General features: G+C 40.4%; 1 protein-coding gene across 1 annotated transcript in view; it reads left to right on the forward strand.

The window, feature by feature from the left end:
* The window catches only part of TNR (tenascin R), a 122,334-nt gene that overhangs the window by 25,323 nt on the left and 79,960 nt on the right, over nucleotides 1-17,051 (forward strand). The window contains 6 exon segments of the mRNA XM_032226715.1: nucleotides 1,023-1,136; nucleotides 1,139-1,285; nucleotides 6,228-6,343; nucleotides 10,063-10,084; nucleotides 10,087-10,212; nucleotides 14,779-15,048. Coding sequence (XP_032082606.1) covers nucleotides 1,023-1,136; nucleotides 1,139-1,285; nucleotides 6,228-6,343; nucleotides 10,063-10,084; nucleotides 10,087-10,212; nucleotides 14,779-15,048 — 795 coding nt within the window.

Raw genomic sequence — 17,051 nt, forward strand, 5'->3', positions numbered from 1 at the left:
CGCAGCCAGCAAGAGCCGGGACTGATAAAAAAAACATTCCTTTGAACGTTCTGTTTGGCTTTCGTTTCTGAACGGACAAGGTGGGGGTCAGAACAGATATCTAAGTGAATTTAATAAAATAAAATGCCCTTGCAAAGACCTTGCATCAAGAGATTTCATCAGAGAAGAGGAATTGGTGGCTCCATTAAAATATATAGATGAAGGCAAATCCATATTGATTGTAGGAACATGTACAAATAATGGTTCACTGACAAAAGGGCGAACGACAAAACCGCGCTGACTAAACCGCTGTGACAAAACCACGTGTTCTAAAGCGCTCCGACGAATGAGCGCTGAATCGCGCCCACAACAGCGCAGCGACAGAAGCGCACTGTAAAACTAAACCTAACCCTAACCCTAAACCTAACCCTAAACGTAACGCTAAATGTAACGTTAAACCTAACCCTAAACCTAACCCTAAACCTAACCCTAACCCTAAACGTAACGCTAAACCTAACCCTAAACCTAACCCTAACCCTAACCCTAACCCTAACCCTAACCCTAACCCTAACCCTAACCCTAACCCTAAACCTAAACCTAAACCTAAACCTAAACCTAAACCTAACCTAAACCTAAACCTAACCTAAACCTAAACCTAAACCTAACCTTAAACCTAACCCTAAACCTAACCCTTACCTTAAGTTAAATCGGCTTTCTGCCAATGCACTGTTGTAAAGCGCCCTTCTGTCTCCGCGCTGTTGTCGCCGCGCTGATGATGTCGCGGTTTTAGCAATGCGGTTTAGTCAGGCGCGGTTTTGTCGTTCGCCCTTTTGTCGGGTCACGCAAATAATGTTGCCATTGTGCCATTTGACTTAGAAATATTTTCCATTGAATTCAAGAGATATACTCCCAAAGTAAGGTGCTCAGTATCGGAATCTCAGTGAGTTGGACAAAAGGGGAAACAGATGTCGAAGAGGAGTTTGAGGAGATTGGTGAATCACATTTGAAAATTGTCTCCTTCTGTCTCTCCTCCCCACCTCCAGTTGCTCCTCCCGAGAGTCTGCAAGTGGCTGCAGTCAGAGACCAATCAATTGACCTGGAATGGGATGGCCCAATGGCTGTGACTGAATATGTCATTTCCTACCAGCCAGCTGTGCCAGGGGCTTGCAGCTCCAGCAACGGGTACCGGGTGACTGGAGCACTGTCACTCTGAAGGAGTTGGAGCCAGGCCTGACATACAACATCAGCATCTATGCTGTTATCAGTGAAGTGCTCAGTGCCCCGGTTGGAGTCAAGGTAGCCACCCGTAAGTATTCTCCACCCTAATTCTGCAGCCTGGATTGCCATTTCAGATTTCACAGTCACTCACGCCCTTGTGACCTCAAGACTGGACTACTGTAATGCGCTCTACATGGGGCAGCCCTTGAAGAGCATTCGGAGACTTCAGCTTGTCCAGAATGCAGCCGCGCGAGCGATTGTGGGTGCACCTCGGTACACCCACGTTACACCTATCCTCGCGAGCTGCACTGGCTGCCTATTGGTCTCCAGACACACTTCAATGTGCTAGTCGTTACTTATAAAGCCCTACATGGTATTGGACCTGGGTACTTGAGAGACCGCCTCCTGCCAATCACCTCCCAAAGACCTATTAGATCCCACAGACTAGGCCTCCTCCGAATTCCATCCACCGGCCAGTGTCGACTGTCGACCACCCGGAGGAGGGCCTTCTCTGTGGCTGTTCCGGCCCTCTGGAACAATCTCCCCGTGGAGATTCGGACCCTCACCATCCTTCAGACTTTCCGCAAAGCTGTCAAGACCTGGCTGTTCCGGCAGGCCTGGGGCTGATGAGTTCCCATCCCACTCGAATTGTTGTGGCGGTTGAGAGTTTTAAACTGTCTTCTGTATTTTGTCCTCTGTCTTTTTGTTTTTTCTGTATTGTTCCCATTCCCTTCTGGTTTGTTAGCCACCCTGAGTCCCTCCAGGAATAGGGTGGCATACAAGTTTAATAAACCTATAACCAACCTACAATTGAGAGAAGTTTTTAAAAAGAGATTTTAAGGACATGCCTTTTCCTGGGTTTAAAAAGGTTGAAGATTAAAGCACAAAAAACGTCTCTGTTTGAAGGTGATGGTTGCAGATATGATGCGCCCCTATGGAATGATTGTTGAGGAAACCTGTAGCAAAGGATCAATTGTTCTGTTTTGCTTTGAGAGAATGAAACGCATTCTAGGTAGTTCTGTTTATTAATTATAGCTGAAGATTATAATAAATTTAGGGATTTGAAGTCAGTTTCAACATATCTTCACCAAATCAATATGGAAAAATTTCATTTGGAAAACACATCTGTAAGAATACCAAAGAAATTAAAAGAGCTTGGTAAAATGACCAATGAAGTCAACCATCTCCGTTATTATTGGGGTCCCTGGGATTTCCAAATTTCTATATCACATTTCCAAACAGAATTTTGGTTTTCTTCCCTTATTACAACTGCTTGCCCTAGTTCCTTGCTATACATTGCTTGGTAGATATGTTGAATAAGCCCAAGGGGGCTGGTCCCATAAAATCTGTCAGAGATATGTTGTATGATGTGGTTCACCGACAAATGCACGCTCAACAAAAGCGCACCGACGAAACCGCAGGGAGAAAACCGCAAGTTCAAAATCGTGCTGACGAATAAGCGCAGAAGTGCACCAACAACAGTGAGCCGACAGAAGCGCGCTCTAAACCTAACCCTAAAGGTAACCCTAAACCTAACCCTAACTCTAACCCTAACCCTAACCCTAAACAACCTAAACCTAAACCTAACCCTAAACCTAACCCTAAACCTAACCCTAAACCTAACCCTTACCCTAACCTTTACCTTAACTGTAATCGTGCTTCTGTCAGTGCTCTTTTGTCCGCGCGCCTTTGTGGGCACGCTGTCGACGTCGCGGTTTTATCGCCACGGTTTTGTCGGCGCACTGTTGTTGGGCGCGCATTTGTCAGATCACGGTATGATGCTGACATACTGGAAAAATTGGTTTCACAAATTCTTTGGTTCCAGAAAATATTCATGCATCCTTGCTCATGCTGAGTATTTATATGTTTCCTCACAAAATGATTTATATAAATCCAAGTGGAACCTGGACAGTACAAACTTGGAACAGTCATGCTCTACCTATTAAAGTGGACTGATTGAGATATTTTGCTGCCTGGCAAAAATGATAGCTTACAGAATCCAACCAACAAGGCTTTAAACTTTCCTGCAGCTGACAACAGCAAGCTCATTTAGGATGGCCAAACCAGGCCAGGCTGCTTGCTGCACATAGCTTTGTCCTCCAAGTCTTCTGCTGGTGTTGTATCCTAACCCACACATTTGTTGGTTGAAACAGCTGCCACTCTCCCTAATTATAGGCTGACTTTGTTGTGTAGTGTTTGCGGGACAGATTATGCTCTGATTCCAATCAACCAGTTAAGGCCAAACTAATATAAATTCACGTCACAGAACTGCAATGCTCGCTTGACTATAAGAAAGTCACTTTAAGATGGTGGGGAGGAATGTGGAGCAAATATAAGCTTCAGAATGCCAGGTCACAGACTGAGTCAATCAAATTCTGTGATGTTACACTATGTAAGGTGTTTTGACCTCCCTCGTCCCACACCAACACACACTCTGAGCCAAAGATAAGTTACGGCATTTAATTAACAGACAGACAGGTCCTTGGCAGCAAGCCGGCACAGACAAGCTTGGGCAGCAATCCAGCACAGATAACCTGTGGCAGCAATCCTGCCTGCCAAGCTCACAATACTGTTCTCCAACATTAGTTAATGCATTGACTTCTGCAAAAGGGTGTGTGCACAAGCATTCCTTTTATAGTCTGGAGAGGAGCCTAATTACCACCAGCTGAGTGCAATTACCTCCTGTAATTGCGTAATTGTTCCTGATGCCTATTAGCTCTTCGATGGCATGCATCCAGGAACAACTCCCTTGGCTCCTCCCCACTGCTGACGTCCAGATCACTCTCCCTTGTCTCCTCCCCACTGGTCCAAGGCTCAGGTGCCTCCTGGTGGCCAACCAGCCTCTCTGCGCCCTGCTCAGAGTCGGAACCCTGTCCAGGGTCCTCCACATCCTCCAAAGCCAACTCATAGGGCCCCTCGCTGTCAGAGTCTGGTGGCAGCTCCAACGGCTCCTGCTGGGCCACAACAGTAAGGTATCCATTGAGCCCTTCCCCAATTTATAATAAACTTGGGTTTTTTTCTACCTGCAGCAACAGGTACGACTTCAAGGGTATCCCACAGCAGGCAGTGTGAATCAAAGGAAACAACACTCAAGAGAATATGCCACAACTCTTATATGGCTAGCTACATTGGGAAGGGTATATGGAGTTATATAGCTCCAGGAATTTACTATGTAGCAAACTTCATTATAGGTGTATGAATAGGTGGTTGGCTTCCCTTGAACCCATAAGCTTCATGAAGACAAAACAGCAGAATTCTGTGCAAACAATGAAATGCTCTGTTTGGAAGAAAAATTAGTTGATGGATATGACTGATATCCAAAAAGGGGAGTTGAGAAAGGCAAATAATATTATCAAACCAATCTGAATCTTAGCAGAGAGGTATCACATTATAAAACACAAATCAAGGTATGGCAACCTTTCAAGGTTCTATTTATCAGGATTAACTGAAAAGTTTCAACTCTGAGAGACAACACCAATATTCATGGATTTCAAAATCATTGAAATCCAAGTCCCTTTACAATCGTTTCATTCCCCAGGAATACTGAGTTAGTAATTAAAAAGTCAATCAGATGTTGGAAACCTATTGGAAACAACATTAGCATCCTTGCATAATTAGGTCTGTTTCATCTCAGATCATATCTGCTCACAAATTTTGGGTTACTGCAGTGCTTGGGAATTAAAGTCCATTAAGATTGCGGCGGCGTCAAGGGGGGTAACCTGGCCTGCTTCTATGACATAGGTGGGTTGCTCCTGTTTCGGCTCAGTTTGGCCTCGTTTGGCCGAACCAGTAGTGGTGGCGGCAGGAGGGCTCCACCCACCTGCCCGGACTCTTCTGTGCATGCACAGAAGCTTCTGCACATGCGCAGAAACATCACACGCGTGAAGAGGAGAGAGAGCACCCACAAGCAAACTGGTAGTAAAACCAGTACAAACCCACCACTGTTATATGAGTATAGTAGCAGCTTGAATTAGAGGGATTGAAGTTTTCATATCACAGAGATAATCTCAGTCGTTTTTGCTGTCAACACATCAAGTTATTGCTAAGGATATAGTTTGGGGGGGGGTGATTAAAAAGTTTGCAACCTTCAGCTAACATATGTTTTTAAAATTATGCCATTGTATGGAAAGGGAGATGATTTAAGATAGTTGTAAATCAATCGATCTTAAATATCATGATGAAATTCATCTTTCAGTGGTGAACCACAAAGAAAGTAGTGCACACATACACATAGACACAGTTTTATTGGTGCTGCCTGCGGCATTCATAAAGCCTTTCCAATGTTTTTCTCACTGAGTTTCTTGCATTCAACGAGGAATAGGCAAGAGAAAAAATGTCTCAACTGACATCTATTCAATTCACTTGATTAAAACCAAATAGCTCCCATTTCTACATATAGATTAACACTTTCTGGCTATGATATCATCAAGATACAACTGAAAATTTAGAAGTATGAATTACAGGCAATTGCAGCTTGGAGCTGACAATTATGAATATTCTGAGCTTTCGGTCAGGAAGGGTTGTGGCACTCTGCCAAATGGATTTGTCATTAGCAATTGGTAAAGAAACATATGGAGAACAGTTAGCCTCTTTCGTCTTCATTATCTTGATTATGCAACTAACTTTGCATTAGTGCATCCTGACCCATAGAGCTTGTTCGGGATATCATTGTGGACATAATTAATCTTCTGCAAATATCCTTGCTTCATGCTGGAGTGTTACCCCTGGGGAAAAATCTCCCTACTGTTCACAAAACTGCTCCATTTGCAATAACTTGGATTCTTTCAATTAGTAGGGTGCTTTCAAGAAGCAGAGAGATACTTTTCTTTGTCTTATTTCCACCAGTCCCTCCCCAGGGTTATGAGTACACAGTATAAGTGTTCTATTTGCTTATTGAAGCAGGATGTCTCCCAATTATGTACTTTGGACAATGGAAATAGACATTTGAAATAGGTGGTGAGGAAGAGAGTTAAGCCTGAACTACAGAAAGATTGTATTCCCCATCTCTTATCTGCATCTCTGTATTTCAGAACTCTCTACTCCACGAGGACTGCAGTTCAAAACTATCACAGAGACCACTGTTGAGATGGAATGGGAGCCCTTCTCTTTCTCCTTTGATGGCTGGGAGATCAGCTTCATCCCCAAGGTAGCTGTCTTGACTTTGGAAATATCCTTTTATTAGAAGTAATTGTTTTTTCTTAATAAGTTTTTTTTAATTTTTAACTTTCAAAACAAACACAATACATACAATCTTCTTTTCTTACATACTGTAGAAAGTGTATCAGTTGGTTATAAAAGACTTCCGTGCATCTCTTCCACAGTCATCAAGCATAATTCATATTAACTCAAGTATTTTAACTCAGATATTTATACATGTTACCATCATCACACCTCCATTTTCATTTGACTATAGTTGTTTAAACGTCCATCATCATAAAATATATCAAGATTTAATACATAACCACATACTGGCATTTCATTTACTATTTCTAAAATCCTCCAATGACACTAAATCCTTATGTCCTATTCTATCTAAACATCCATAATGTTTAATAACAAAGTTTTCTATCCTTCTTTCCAAATCACTGTTTACAAATTTACATCTCATTTCCTTATATTGTACCCCGTACATATAAGTACAAGTATCCAAACATGGGAGAAATCTCATGTTATGTTATCTTTGGTACATAGGCTGGGGAAATATATGTACAGCACTAGAGGAAAAACAAAAAATAAAAAAGTGAACAAAGACCCAGGAGAAACTTTCATTTTAATATGCAATTTATTGAGGGTGGGCATACATTAGCAGGAAAGGAGCAGCCTTATTCAACTTACATTCAGTTGACACTGAAATAGTTAAGCTTTCAAGGTTCAGCAGTAACATTTAAGCTTGAACACAGGTTCAAAGGGGCATTTAGAAGGCTTAGAGTACAGATTAGAAGTGATAGAGAGCCATGATCCTATCAGAGAAAATGTTACTGAACTGGTAGAAGTGAGAGATTTTCCCAACTTCAATCAGGTAGTGATGCCTTAATGCTTTTCTCCTCCCTGCGTGCATGATGGGATATTGCTCAGGGACAGCCTATCATTAGGGAAATAAACCAATTACAATGTGATGCTGAAAATCATTAGAGTTATGTCTTACCTAGTTACAATCTGTTCAGACCATAAGGATGTTTTTGCCAAAGTAACATCCAAAACGCCTGTGAAATCGATCCCCAATTGGTTCCAACAGTAGAATTTAGAGTTAAGTTTTCTGATTGAGGGGAAAACATCTGCTTTGGAAAAGAGAAATCTGCTAAATCTGCATACAAGAGCTATAAGGGTTAATTCTTCAAAAGTCCCGTATAGGTAACTTGCTTAGGAAAAGAGACTGAAGGACACTAAACCATCAAATTGAAATGCCTTATAAAGAGCAAGATAAGGAATAAGTTGCAACAGAAAGCTTCATAGAGTAGTGATTCTTAATAATGTATATTGGAAGCAACACTGTTTAGTTTTGGAGTTCTTAATGTCACTGGGATTTTCTTGATTATCATCTTGGAACTTCCCTTTATTGATACATTTACCCCAATTATATTCCTTTCCACTGATGTCTGTATTATCAACTTATTCACACGTTCCTGAATTAAAGCAGAAATTTGACTTGGTTGTTTGTTAATAGATCCTTCTTTCTAGAATTATCCTCAATAGAGCTAGCCTTGGTTCTGTCTTTGGACAGGATTAATACAGTAGAGCAGGATGTCAAACGTCCAGCCTGCAGCCCGGATACGTCACATATGCCCAATATGTCACGTGACGATGCAGTGATGACATGAGTTTGACACCCGTTTCAGTAGAGCATCTCCTTAGAATGGATTCATCTGGCTTATGTGACTTTTCCTCTGCTTGGATCCTGTATCCAACTCTCATCTTTTTTTTCTCTTTGTTCTTCTTCACATGAGATATTGCTTTGTTATATACCCTTCTCTGGACCAAAGGCTCTTTAGAGCCTTAAAGAGATAGGCAATAGCATTTGAGTTGAAATACTTGGCTGACAAAGTTAAGAGAGAGTGAGTCAAAGTCAGTGTTTTTCAAATCAACCAAAGGCAGAAGAAATAAAAAAAAATCAGCAAGTAATGGAAGAAGCTGTATGCATAAAGCAGGCCACCTTTTGCTGATGTCACACTATAGAGTGAAGATCACAGGATTGATGTTCTGGATGTAGTTTGCTGCCAACTGTAGTTATAAATTCCCTACTCTATGAAACAGACAGAAGCTTTTTTTGATCATTACATTATTGCATGTATAGTATAGTGAAAGTCAGAATTACTCTGCTTCCTAATTCATAATATATTTGCAAAGAAACAACTATACGTATCATTATGTATAATTATTTTATACCACTACATTGTTGAAGAGCCGAGGTGGCGCAGTGGTTAGGGTGCAGTACTGCAGGCCACTTCAGCTGACTGTTATCTGCAGTTCAGCGGTTCTAATCTCACCGGCTCAAGGTTGACTCAGCCTTCCATCCTTCCGAGGTGGGTGAAATGAGGACCCAGACTGTGGGGGCAATATGCTGACTCTGTAAACCGCTTAGAGAGGGCTGAAAGCCCTATGAAGCGGTATATAAGTCTAATGCTATTGCTATTGTCACTCATAGCTGAATAGATATTTTGAATTGAATACTTTAAGTGGCGAAGTGTGATTAGACACACAAGGAATTTTTCACCTAAATATGTTACGAAAGGACTGAACCTGCAGGTCACCAGCCACTAATTTTCTGGAACTTACGGAGCAGGTGCTACTTTTATTTCTTTAATAGTTTGCTATGTCATTTTAATGAAATCATATTTAAAATGATTAATAAAAGTTACATGGTAACAGCGTTCTCCTGCCTCCACTCTGTTTCATGGATTGAAGGTAATTTATAGAAATTGTTTTAGTTTCTACTTCTGTAACAGTCTTCACCATTGAAGTATTAAGTTTGGATAACAAAAGTATAACATTATTCATGTAAATCTTGGTTATCGGGGATTGGAATATACTAACAATCACTTTTATATGTTTTAAGAAGATTACCTGTTTTTAAATGTTAGTGGAGGCGGGAAAACATTGAGCATATACTGTAAGCATGCTGCAGGAAATACTGAAAATTCAGCCAGATATATATTGCATTTACAATAGCATAAACATACCTATAAGCACAACAATTCATCCATCAATCCCAGGGACAGTAATTCATTCTCAAACACAGACAAAATATCAGCAAAAGATTTCTCAGTCACACAAAAATTATTCATTTTCTCAGTTTTCTATTTCTCCTTCCCTCTCTTTTTTCTTTTCTTTTTCACACCTAGGCTCCCTTACAGTTTCTATTGTATATTCCTCCATCCTGCATATATACTGTATATATTTATCCCATAGATAGGCAATTTGGTCCAACTCTGAAGTAAATACTCACTTTATGATTTATTTAAATTGGGACAATTGTTTTTTCCCTCAGAATTGAAAGGAAATCCATTCTTATTATACTTTTATTTATTAGCAAAAGTATACAATTTCCTATACATATTGTCCACTTTTTAGATTTATTCATATATGCTCTTTTGTGTTTTAAAAAGTGAGGAAAGAACACTGGAAGGTTGTAGATGCCATACATTATTAGAATCTATATTGCTACAGATTGCCATTTCATCACTGCCAATCTTTCACTGCACTACAGTAAATTCACTATAGCTCCCAATTTGCTGGGGTATAGATGTTTCTCTTTCTTTGCAGAGAAGGGAAGTAAATTTTAGGGCACAGCAACATGATGTTCAGTAATGCCCAAGGAGACAATTCAAAGTTTATTTAACTTTGAATCAGTTTTTTTAATGTCTGTAGGACAATGAAGGAGGTGTGATTGCTCACTTCCCAGTAGTATGACAACCTTCAATCAGACTGGCCTGAAACCAGGTGAAGAGTACACAGTGAATGTGGTAGCTCTCAAGGAACAAGCCCGAAGTTCACCCACTTCAGCCAGTGTTTCAACCTGTAAGTAACCCTAACCAACTTTTTTTATGTAAGCTTGTGAATTAATACCAGCCTTCTTTCCTGATGGGATAAGACTATTTAAAAAGTAATTTGCTCCAAGAAGAATCATCATGTTTAGGAATAATATACTTTTAAATAATAAATGCGGTGATAAAAAAAGACTTTTGCTTTCTCCTTCATCAGTGGTGGGTTTCAAAAAAATTGGAACCTCTTCTGTAGGTTCTTTCTGGGTCCACTGGTGAAACCTCTTCGAACGGTTCGGTAGATTTGACGAACTGGTAGGAACCCACCTCTGTCCTTCATGCTCTATTTGTGGGACACAAGAAACACCTCTATAAGTATTGTTGGAACCGTTTTACTGGAATGGATAGATCAACAATGTTAAACAGCTTCTCACCTAAGATGCAAGGATTTCATTTGTCTCGAAATGTTCCTTGTCAACTTATTACATATCTTCACTTAGCAATATCTATTTTGGGGAGTGGGAGAAGAAAACCATGCAAATGCTCCAACACAGGATGCATCGACAAAGCTAATTATAAAGAGTTAATGAACTCTTGATCGGGCAAAAATATGTATGCCAACTATTGCACAACACAAGGAGGTCTTCCTTGAAAGAAAAGAGAACGTGCTAAATATTAATTTGCAATTCTGATGGACACCTTAGTTATTCTTTCATCATGTCAGCAAGTACCGTGGCACGACAAAACCGCGCTCGTCAAAATAGCGGTGATAAAACCACGTCGCTAAAGCCGCGATGTCATCACCGCCGCGACAACAGCGCGGAGACAGAAGGGCGCTTTAAAACAGCGCGGCGGCAGAAAGCCAATTTAAATTAAGGTAAGGGTTAGATTAGGTTTATGGGTTTGCTTTAGGGTTAGGTTTAGGTTTAGGGTTAGGGTTAGGGTTAGGGTTAGGGTTAGGGTTAGGGTTAGGGTTAGGTTTAGGGTTAGGTTTAGGGTTAGGTTTAGGTTAGGTTAGGGTTAGGTTTAGGGTTAGGTTTAGGGTTAGGTTTAGGGTGCTGAGTGCTTCGGAAGGCACGGATTTGCTCTCCGCGGTTATGTCATCGCTGTAAGGTCGCGTTTTTCCTTAGCGCTTCGGACTGCGCGGATTTGCCCTCCGCACTTATGTTGTCGCAGATAAGGGCTTCACGGTTTTGTGGTGGAACCAGCAAGTACATATAGACATTTATTGCACACAAACATTTTTCCCCTTTACAGATCTAGCAGATAACTGCTTGTAGGATGTAGCTTACCAATGACATCTATAGGCCATGTGAAGCAATTATCCATTTTAACTGGTTTAAGAGACTTTTCTCCCTAATGGTCCAGAAACAAAGCCATCCCTTGCTATGACAATAGAAAAGCTGATAGAGTACCATTGGTCTCCTTCCTTTTATTTTCCTTTGGGATTTGACCCTGATTTGTGTTTTGCAGTATGAGTAAGAATAAAGGAGCTTAAAGCATGCTTGTTGTCAAGACAAAACCAGCAACATGTCATCAGGAGTTGACGGGACCTTCCAGGGATACTGTACAACTTGAGTGAAAAAGACTCATCGAAACTAATTTTTTTAGAGGAATGCCTCATATTGACATCTCAGTGTCTTTAGTGTTAGAGTTAGTAAGGGTTACAACCTTAAATGAAATTCACAGCTTTTCATGTAAAGTTGCTTTTCAAATTGTATCTCCAACTTGAAAAGATTCTAATCCAAGGTTCAAGGTTCGAGGTTCATTTTATTTATATGCCGCCCTATTCCCGGCGGGACTCAGGGCGGCGCACAAACCCAAAGGAGGGGAAGGGAAACACAAAAACTACAGCAAAAAGTACAAGGCATTTAAAAGACAACCAACAGCCACACGATTCGAGAGGGGAAGGGAACTCATCGACCCCAGGCCTGCCGACACAGCCAGGTTTTAACGGCTTTTCGGAAGGCCTGGAGAGAGGTGAGGGTCCGAATCTCTGCGGGGAGCTCGTTCCAAAGGGCCGGAGCCGCCACAGAGAAGGCCCTCCCCCGGGTAGTAGCCAGATGACATTGGCTAGTAGACGGAACCCGGAGGAGGCCCAACCTGTGTGATCTAATGGGTCTTTGGGAGGTAATCGGCAGCCGAAACCAGTGGTTCATACACTGCAATGAGTAATTCTGCTATGTCTCTATATTCTCAATGAAAAATGATTACAGAGAAATAAAAACAGTGGAATGAATCTTAAGTTATTTATTTATTTATTTATTTATTTTTATTCGTATCCCACCTCTATTATTTTTAGAAACAACATTGAACATACATTATCCAACACATCTTCCTCCTCCTATTTTCCCTACAGCACAGGGGTCAAACTCGCCGCATCGCATTGCCATCACATGATGTCTTGCAATGTGTTTTCTATTCGCAGAGCTAGGGTGGGCGTGGCCTGCACGTGACGCATCTGTCCCGCACGCCGCCAGTTTGACACCCCTAACCTACAACAACAATCCTGCAAGGTGGATTGGGCGAGAAAGAATGACTGGCCCAAAGTCACTCAGTTGTTTTTCATAGCTAAGGCAGGATTTGAACTCATAGTCTCCTGCTTTCTAGCCTGGTGCCTTAACCACTAGACAAACTGGGTCTTTCTATATATAGGTTGGCCTCCTTATTGTATGTGAAATTCTAAGTTGTAATGGATACATCTAACAAATAGTTGGTGACATTTGCCTCAACCTCAATCTACACAGAGTTGTTTTTTTAAAAAAAATAATCCCTTGTAACTATTAGAAGAATGTAACAATTTCACAAGGGATTCTTTAACTTCCATGTCTTTACCTGGTTTTAATCTTTCTTGGCACCTTTGACCACTTTTTTCCCCTTATGTTTCATACACAAAATTTAGCATCACCAACCACACCTGAAAGTCCTTAGTTTTCAAGTGAGTTCCTTGAACTCACTTGAGGCATAGTTCTCGGCAATATTTTGCTTCTGCATTTATACATTATGGAACACTAGAGTGAATATATGCAGTAAGGATATGCCAATACTGTACTGATTACTGTAATGCGCTTTACTTGGGGCTGCCCCTGAAGAGTGTTTGGAGACTACAATTGGTCCAGAATGCGGCCGCGCGAGCGATATCGGGTGTACCTAGGTACACCCATATTACACCTATCCTCTGCGAGCTGCACTGGCTTCCCATCGGTCTCCTAACGCACTTCAAGGTGCTGGTCGTTACCTTTAAAGCCCTACATGGCTTAGGACCCGGATATCTGCGGGACCGCCTCCTGCCACATACCTCCCAACGACCCATAAGATCTCATAGGCTGGGCCTCCTCCAGGTACCGTCGACCAGGCAATGCCGTTTGGCGACTACTCGGGGGAGGTCTTTCTCTGTAGCTGCCCTGGCCCTGTGGAATGATCTACCCGCAGAGATCCGGACCCCTTCCCACTCTCTCGGCCTTCCGTAAAGCCATTTAAAGCCTGGCTGTTCCGGCAGGCCTGGGGCTGTTGACCCCAAAATACGGTCCAGCCCCATTCAGAACGGAGTGCATGATGTGTTGTATTTTAAATCTATCTTTCCTTTCCCTGTATCTTATTTTCTTTTTTGATTATTTCTGTACTGTAAGCCGCCCGAAGTCCTTCGGGATTGGGCGGCATATAAATGTTATTAAACTAAACTAAACTAAACAATCAGCATCAATCCAATCTATTTCCCTGCTTACTTTAAATGCAGTGTTCGGGGCCCATGAAGATTTTTGAATAAAAAACTAAATAATAATAATAATAATAATAATAATAATAATAATAATAATAAATAAATCTATCTGGATATACATTCTCTGAACCATTTAAACACAAAAGTAAAAATGTGCAAGATTGTCACTGCTCATTTTTTTCCTTTTATCCTAGTGAGGTTCCTCTGGAAATAAACTTGTCAATGAATATAGATTGCTTCTTCTAATATTCAAAACCCCTTATTTCAACTGTAATTTATATATTTAATATATAATTTATATTAAAACTATCCTATATATACAGTTTTAAAAAATTAATAGATATTAATAAAGAGCAGAAGTAGGAAAGAAAGAAAAAAGCAAAAGTGAAGAAAGGAAAGAAAGAAGGAAGGAAGGAAAGAAAGAAAGAGAAAAAGAAACAGAAAGAGAAAGAGAGAAAGAAAGAAAGAAAGAGAAAAAAGGAAAGAAAGAAGGAAGGAAGGAAAGAAAGAAAGAGAGAAAGAAAAAGAAAGAGAAAGAAGAAAGAAAGAAAGAAAGAAAGAAAGAAAGAAAGAAAGAGAAAGAAAGAAAGAATACAAAAGATAAAAACAGAAGAAACTTCTGATTTCCTTTGTGGCATGCATAAGTACAATTACAAAATTATCTCTTACTCTATGATTACCACAAACAGCTACTGGTAATAGCTTTTCCGTTATCTTTTCTTTCTAATCATCAAAACCACAAATTATAAATGCATTTTTCTGTTTCATGCAAAATGTTTATAAGGGGTTTTCACTCAGCCACAAATGTAGATATTTTTTTTTGTCCCTGTGATCAAAGTAATTACTTTCTTCTTTTCTATTTATTCACGTACTTACTGTCTCCAGTAATTGATGGGCCAACCCAGATTTTGGTTCGCGATGTCTCTGACACTGTGGCCTTTGTTGAATGGTCTCCACCCCGGGCTAAAGTGGACTATATTCTACTGAAATATGGCCTAGAGAATGAAGAAGGGGGGAAATCCACTTTCCGATTGCAGCCCCCACTGAGGCAGTATTCCATGCAAGCTTTACGACCTGGCTCCCGATATGAAGTCTCTATCTCTGCTGTCCGTGGTGCTAATGAGAGTGATGCTGCAATAACCCATTTTGTAACAGGTAAGACCAAGCATTAGTTGAATATTTCATTGCTGCAATGCTGGCCCTATGCTTTCTCTCTCAGTACGGTAGAAGAGTCATCGCTTGGTGTTATGGTATATTCAATTCAATTCAATTCAATTTATTAAATTTATATGCTGCCCTTTTCCCCCGAAGGGGACTCAGGGCGGCGCACAACTCGAACCGGGGAGGGGAATACAGACAAAAAGATTTAAAAGCAACAAGATAACAATATATAATTTAAAAACTCACAACAGTCATACCATTCGAGACGGGGGCAACAGCTCTTTAGCCCCAGGCCTGTCGGAACAACCAGGTTTTGAGGGCTTTGCGGAAGGCCTGGAGGGTGGTGAGAGTTCGAATCTCCATGGGGAGTTCGTTCCAGAGAGTCGGAGCAGCCACAGAGAAGGCTCTCCTCCGGGTAGTCGCCAGTCGACACTGGCCGGCGGATGGGATTTGGAGGAGGCCTAATCTGTGGGATCTAATCAGTCTAGTGGAGGTAATTGGCAGCAGGCGGTCTCTCAAGTACCCAGGTCCAATACCAAGAATGATATTCTTTGCATTTAGAAGAATCTGAGAAAAAATGCTAGCATTTCTACCTAAAAAATCTTCAGGCTTATCAAAATCAACCTCTGCCTGAGATCTTGGAAAACTATCTATTGAAATAAATAGATTAAAATAATAAAAACATGTCCTTAAGAAGGTAGGCTGTCACAGGATAGGCCTATGGCTCCAAAGCTTTTGCCTTAAAGAGCCAGTGTGAAACAGCATTCCAGATTTTCTCCCCCTTTATTCCAACTATGGATAAGAAAAAGCAGTTTTGCTTTCTTACATGAAATTGCTCCCTTAATTTAATAGCTCACTTAAATTGCTTGCTTTGCAAGTACATTTGCAAGTGTAAGTAAGAATATTTTTTCTTTTTTTTATTAATTTTTTTAATTTTTAATTTAAAACAAATACAACATCTTTACATGCTATAGAAAGTGTATCAGTTGGTTACAAATAGACTTTTATGCATCTCTTCCACAGTCAACAAACACAATTCATGTTAATTCGAGCATTTTAACTCAAATATTTATACATATCACCATCATCATATATCCATTTTCATTTGACTATAATTATTATTTTTTTAAAAAAGGAAAAATAATAATAATAATAATAATTTTTGTTTCTTAAACAATACATGCCCACACCAGTGTGAAAAGAAAAAATCAAAAGAGAAACCCCCCAAAAAAAAGGGGGGAACACAGGTATATATTATAAAAAAAAGTATATCAGCTGGTTACAACATATTTTGGTGCATCTCTTCCATTAATTCATATTAATTCAAATATCTTAACTCAAATGTTTACCATATTAACATCATTATACCTCCACTTTTAGTTGACTACAGTTATTTAAATATCCTTCATCCTTAAATATGCCAAAGATTTAATCCATAACCATATGCTGACATTTCATTTACTTGTTTGTAAAATCAAAGAATATTTTTTTCTGAATTCTAACTTTCACCTCTACTCAACTTTATATGTATATATCTGTGTGTGGCATACAAGTAATGATACAAGCTTAACATTTGTTAATTTCATTTTTGTCCCTGCCTACTCTTAATTCTAGGTTCAGAAATAACTTACAATATTATTTGCAATTGGCTTTGGTCCAGTGGATGATCTTTTGAGAATTATAACTTTAGAGTTCATTTCTTTTCTCATTTTTCAACCTCGTCCTCTTCCTGGAAAAAACTAATGAGCTTTGAACAGTGCAAATATTGCCTGATCCGGTTTACCGACAAATGCGCGCTCGACAAAAGCGTGCCGATGAAACCGCGGCAAGAAAACCGCGAGCTCAAAATCGTGCCGACGAATGAGCGAAGAAGCGCGCTGACAACAGCGTGCCGACAAAAGCGCTCCTTCAACGAACAACTAATAACAACCTAATAACCCTAACCCTAACCCTAAACCTAAACCTAAACCTAAGCCTAAGCCTAAGCCTAAGCCTAA

Source organism: Thamnophis elegans, chromosome 11, assembly GCF_009769535.1.
Source record: "Thamnophis elegans isolate rThaEle1 chromosome 11, rThaEle1.pri, whole genome shotgun sequence".
Taxonomy (NCBI): domain Eukaryota; kingdom Metazoa; phylum Chordata; class Lepidosauria; order Squamata; family Colubridae; genus Thamnophis; species Thamnophis elegans.